Consider the following 6,537-nt stretch of genomic DNA (forward strand, 5'->3'; position numbering starts at 1 on the left):
CCGCCATTCTTTTCCGCGTGCCGGAACCCACTTTTCCCCGACTGAAGGCCGCCGCCGCCAGAGTATATCCGGAGCAGGAGCCCGGACTGACTGGCCTGGCCTGGCAGGCTGGCATCAGCGTCTTGTTTGGTGTAGTAAATGGATTAGCTTATTCCGTTTCCATATTTAATGCCCAGTCCATTAACAATATAAATGTGATTATTTTCCTGTAATTTGATTTTCGGCCCATGGCCCATCACACCATCATTGGCCACCACTTGGGCCACACCACACCAAGACACTATCACTCACTTCGAACCACTCCGACCGACGAATGATGACGACGCACGATGAAGAGGACGACGGACGATGCTGGACACTGCGTGTCGCTGCAGCCAGCAGCCAGAAGAAGACGCAGCAGCCAGTGGCCAGAGGAGAGCACGGAGCTTAAGAGCTTTGCCAAGACGACGAACAGCAGGCCCGTTCCCTTGGTTTCGGCGCTTCGGTGGTGCTCTCGGGGACTCTCTCTTTCTCTCGCTCTCTGTTGTGTGATGTGATTTTCGGTGGAACTTGGTGGTAGGCGACCATCCGGACCCCATCCCGGAGCGTCTTTGGTGGATTTATTTCAATGTTTACCCAACTATCCACCTCACCAACGCTCCACCCCACCAACGCGCCTGTGTCTGCGTGTGATTAAACGATCGCGCCCTGAAACACGATGCGACACTTGCGGGCAATGGACGCTTCACCATTCCTTCCATTAGCGAACATCGGCATGTGCGTGTGTGCGTGTGTGTGTGTGTGTGCAGCCGATTAATTTAATCCTAGCCGCCATTTGATAGCGATGGAGGTCCGGAAATGGAGTTAAACGGAGTGCAGAAGCCACACGGCGGTAACGGTGGTGCGGTGAGCGGACAGATCTAACACCTAATCTCTGTATACACAGCATTTAGCGTTCGGTTTCGGGATAGTATGTGTGTATGTGTGTGCGTGTGTGTGTGAGTAAGTGTCAAGCGATGCGAACATTCGAGGTCGTTGCTTAGCTACCAGCACCAGCGCCAGCATATGCTCCTCCGTTGTCGTGGTGGCCGTTGTTGCTGTCGTGGTTGTTAAGGGCCCCTCCCCCTTCCCCTGCCGCGTCTTCCACCAGGAAGCTGTACATCATGGCGAAGGCCGAGTAGATTTTCTTCATGATGAGCGTAAACGTTTCCATGTTGAGGGGTCCTACGCCGAGGATGAAGATCTCGTCCGGTAGCTGGCTCTTGAAGAGCATCAGCTGGTAGAGCCGCTGCTCCCGGGTCGGTAGCAGGTACCAGGGCAGGCTGGTGATGGTCCGATTCAGGCGACCGTTCTAACCGGTAAATCGATAAAGACATCGAAGTGATGTGAGTGATTGTCGTGAGCGAATCGACCGCATCGTGTGGCCTTACCGTGACCTGTACGACGGCACCAAACATGCAGAATATCAGAAGCTGAAACAGCGAAACCAGCAGAAAGCTGTACGTCGCGTACCAATCGGTCTATGGGGCGTGTGAAGATGAAATCGATCAAAATTACTAAACCAAATGCTGTTCTCGAATCTTCTCCCGTTCTGACAAATTACCATGAGCGCCAGGAAGAGGTTCAGCATGATGGAGTAGCTGCAGGTCATCACCATCACGACACAGATCGTACCGTAGCACATGATCAGCGATTTCAGGTACACGATCGTGTTCTGATGATACCGATAGATGTCCCGCATACCATGGCGACAGAACTTGGCGTACTTCCTTCGGCGCCGTGGTTCATCGTCGATTGTCTTCTCGTGCAGTTGCTGCCCAAACTCTTCGCACATAATCTGGAACAGTTCCGCAAAGCTCTTAAAGTGCAGCACAAACTGCATGAACGCAATATCGGACACTAGCGCACCCATCAGGCCATAGATGGCAATAATGACGTGCAGGGCAGTGGTGACACCGTATCCGTACATCGAGTAGATATCGAGGCCCGGAAACAGTATCGGCAGCATCGTCACCTTCACGTGCATCACAAAGTACATGTAGGCCGGATAGAAGGAGAAGATGATGAGCGTCGCAAAGTAGAGCAGCGCGGTCACATTCTTCAGCACCAACACAATGTCGATGTTCTGTAGGATCACTTTCCGTTGACTGGCGGTACCATCGAGATGCTTTTCGTAGATGTCACGTCCGAGGCTTGAATAGTTTTTGTGGTACGCTTTCCGGTCCGTCAATGAGTAGTACAGCTTGATGGTGGATTGAAAAAAGAACCCAATGAATGAGAGTGCCTTGAGTAGTTCGAAAAAATCCGGCGCCACGACGATTGCGGTCACTGTGCCGATCGTGTAGCCGGTACAGAGGAACAGCGCGAAATAGGTGGCAAAGTTCATCTTCCAGGATCCGTCCAGCACATCGCAACCGATAATCCGCAACAAGCGGCGTATGAAGAGAGTAAACTCTTGGAATTTCTCCGAAGCCTCCATCGTGACTGACGGGGTTGGAATTCGTTGGCGCTGGCTGTTGGCACAGTATCCGAATCCCCGGCGTGCCGGTACCGTGTCAATATTGAGCGACATTAATAAATAAGCCACGCAATAAGCGGACGATAGATTGCTGCGTTTTTGCTGTTCATTTGGATTGGCGTTGGAGGAAAATGAGCGAGAAGGCCAATTATGGCAGCAATTATTACGTTACGTTTATTGGCGTATAAACAACAACAACAAAAAAATACGCTCAACATCTGTCAAAACTCCCAACCCCCGATGTATAGCGATGTTTTGCTATTGGAATGGTAATCCATAAAAAGCAATAGTCGATTGTTTGAAGAGCGGTTACAGTGTATATATATTGATTACGGATACCACATGCTGGGTGTGCATGCATTGAAACACAGATAGCTAATTGAGACTTTAAGGATGGTCGATTGCTGATGGATTGGTTCCCTTTAATATGCACTAATTGAAAGTATTAGATAACACAGTAGTAAACACAGTTAGTAAATAAGTTTCTGGGCAACTCCTTACAACAACCTTATTAAATCGTGATGTTACGCACTTCTTCACGGAAACCGGCACGTTACGTGATTCTTCACGGAAACCTAAGAAATCATAAAGCAGCATCATGGTTGGCATTTGGCTTTTTCTTGGGTTGAATGGTTTAAGATGAATGAAAATGAATTGTTTAGTCTGATAGCTAACCGATGATAACTAAAAGGTAGCAAGAAAACAAGTTGTAATGCAAAAAGGACACTGTTCATAACATCTGAATCTTCATAATCATGTTGTCAGCATGTAAGGATTACATAAATGATATGAGACATTTCTTTTATTAAATTCTAAGTAGAGATTTTAGATGTGGATAAATTCTATGCCTATGGTATGTTCGGTGAACTCAAGAAACCAACAACTATGCCAATGATGGTTAGAGTAAGTTGATGAAAGTGCTGCAGTAGCCAAGAATGCTGCTGAAAATCAGTCTACCGACATTTAATTATCGGTTACAAAGTTATTGAGTTCGTCGAAGAGATTGCTCATCAGCGTGAAAGCAATTGAAATCCTATGTATACTGTTTGTGTGCGTGGACTATGTTCCTTGTTCAGTGAGCCGATACCAATGGCAAATAACTCTGAGGTAAACCGGATACTGAATATTTTCAATGTTAGAAACGACATTCTGCTCCTGTCAAAGCATACGAATGTGAAGACAATATGTTGATCAACCAACCAGTAATTGGAAGGCTAAACATTTGTAGTAAAAAGGGAATATTTGCTTCAAACAATCACCGTAAGCTGTTTAATGATTGCGAAATAGATAAACATTAGCTGCTGGAACAATGAGACTATCCCGAATTCGTAGCAACGATTTCAATCCATTGTCCTTTGGATTATATAATTGATTTTAAACCATTTTTAATATCATAAAAAAATCTTACAGGTCACAAACATCAATTCATTACAACGAACTCTACCTACACAATACGTCATAACATGTCGGTGGTTGCGGAAGATTTAGTGTATAACGTGTGCAGAAAGCTTTATTCCGCGATAAGCTTCTTTCGTTAGACAGCCAAGTACCCGTAAAACAAGCTGATACCACCATAAATATAATAACGTTCTGCTGAATAACTTCCTTCTATGTCATCATTCTGGATGCTTGAATGTCCATTCCACCGATTCCTCGGCGCACACATCATACCCTATTATCAACACTATCAAACGGCTACATACATAAAAGCTAGAAACTGACCAAACCATTGTAATACACCCATCACTATCGAGGTTGATGATGATCATATGATGACGGTGCTGAAACAGCTGCCGATGTTTAGCGATGAGTGCGCCCATGAAAAGTAAATCCAATATTCATCGAATAATCGAAACGGGAATAACGGGTCTCCGGATGTTTTTGTTAGCAATTCCAGCGTGCAGACACATTACACCCTGCACCAGCACTCTAGCATGTTGTTTGAACACAGCACAGCCGTTTATTGGATACAATGAATAATGGATGGTAATATGTGTTACGCGAGGATGTAATGGTACTATGTTCAATAGAGCAGTACGGAATGTGTAATTATTAGATTGTCTTTAAGTATCGCTAAATTATTAACATCGCAACAATAGTTTAACAAAGAATTATACAAAGATGTCGCTTTGCTAAATAGTGGAGAAAATGCATAAACGGTTTATCCACTTCTGCAACAAATTGGCAGTTTGACAATTTTTTTGGTGGAAACTTGTTTAATTAAAATGTAATACCATTCGCTTGAGTTATTATTACACTTCAGTTTACTTTTTACTTTGCAGCGAATGATATATGATTTGAATTTTTATACTTAGATAGACTTATAGACTTTATACGTCAATTTCTTGAAGGGATCGATAAACTTCATTTTGCATACTGTGAGTGCTACGTTTTCTGTTTCAGAAGTGTATAGGTGATAGTTTGCTGATAAAGTATATAAACATAGAATTTTGATACATTGTAATTGTTGTAAATATTGACTTGGCCCGCGCTTGAGGTTGGTTTTTTAAATCCTCCAATCGTTTATTAATATAGTCTTTTATTAGTATAGTCTTTTAGTATAGTACGGATTCGAGCGACTCTCGGAGCGATTAAAAAATCTCCAACTGCCTTGGTCGCGGGCCAGTTGAAAACTCCTAATCGCTCTGCTCTCTTCTGCCGGTCAGCAAGATCATGAGATAATTTATGGCACCGGTGGAGGGGTACCTTCTATAAATCCCACAGTAATGATTATCCGAGAAATTACTGATAATAAAAAACAAGCAAACTAAAACACTTGTTCGCGTAATTCCTATCCCAAAGCCATCATATGTTTTACAAACAAATAGAAAGGCAGTTAGCTTAGATAGTTATCGTATAAATAGACACACAGACACTCGCCACTGCTGTCCTGAGGGATCAGTTTTCGATACACTCTCTGTTCACTAAACGGCTCACGTCCAAACCACGCACCAGGACGACCAAAGAGCAGAAGTGACACATTCCACCGTCGACGTCGTCAGGTTTATGGCTAAGGTCAGGTAACCATCACCGGCGGTTCCTTAAGCTCCTGCGGCTGTTGTGCTAATTAAAGCCTAGGACCCGGCCCTCCCTTGTCTTGTCCTGCTGCCCTGCCGGCCGCTGGACACCCTGGCATGTGTGTGTACTTTGGTGCGCGAGATAATTCATTCCCAAGGCCCTGGCGTGTGTGTGTGTGTGTGTGCGGTGTGCAGGAGCACATCGTGTCGCTTGACGCGACGCATGATATGTGTTTAGTTCACGGTTTAGTGATTTATCTCCCAGCGGACAGGTTTTATCTTTCCTATGATCAACGGTGTCTCCTGCAGGTGGCTTCGGTAACGCACTTCCCCCCGCGGCGCCAACCAACCCCAGCTGAGGTGGAGTGTCGGCCAAACACGCTGTGGTGCTCGAGAACACTAGAGGTGAAGAAAGCCGAACATCGTCGTCGTTGTCGACGTTGGCGTGGTGCGTAAGGATGTTATCATAAATCTTGGCTGAAGCGCATCATTATCGCACACTTGCACGCGAAGCAGCAGCAGCAACAGCACCTCGAGGAAGCGAGCCATCCAGTCCGTGCCCAGAGTCCAGTTCCGTATCACTTGTTTACTTTTTATTAGTCCTCGCCGAAGAAGCTAATGACCTACTGATCAAACAACCATCAGGCAGACCAGGCAGGCAGATTGCCGCTTGGTTCTCGAGCACAATCTCGCAGCTTCTGGACTCGGTGGTGGTGGTGGTGCTGTTGGGTGCCGCAGAATCTTAAAGTGATAGGAGAGGTAGTGCAAGAGAGGGACAGAGAGCGAGGTTCTTGCTGGTTCTTGGAAGGTGGTCTGTCTTCTACACAAAGGGTGTAGTACCACGAGCTGGATGCACGTGGGTGCTGTGTGCCTAGATAGGACAATTATTTCTTGATTAGCTTCTCCATTCGACAGCACTTTCATTAACTTGGAGCCCATTATTTCAGCTCGACCTGCCACCGGCTGGCTGACGCTATGGCTGACAGTGAGTGGACGGCGACTACTCGGTGACGACCCTCTTCA

General features: G+C 45.9%; 1 protein-coding gene across 1 annotated transcript; it reads right to left on the bottom strand.

Moving 5' to 3' along the window:
- Nucleotides 1–1,018: 1,018 nt before the first annotated feature.
- On the bottom strand, nucleotides 1,019–2,458 carry LOC125959245 (odorant receptor 67d). Its single transcript, XM_049692058.1, has 3 exons — nucleotides 1,583–2,458; nucleotides 1,410–1,499; nucleotides 1,019–1,330 (listed from the first exon to the last, which is right to left on the bottom strand). The coding sequence occupies exons 1-3, from the start codon at nucleotides 2,456–2,458 to the stop codon at nucleotides 1,019–1,021; spliced, it is 1,278 nt and encodes a 425-aa protein (XP_049548015.1).
- Between the last annotated feature and the right edge of the window lie 4,079 nt (nucleotides 2,459–6,537).

The sequence above is a fragment of the Anopheles darlingi genome, chromosome 2, assembly GCF_943734745.1.
Source record: "Anopheles darlingi chromosome 2, idAnoDarlMG_H_01, whole genome shotgun sequence".
Classification (NCBI taxonomy): Eukaryota; Metazoa; Arthropoda; class Insecta; order Diptera; family Culicidae; genus Anopheles; species Anopheles darlingi.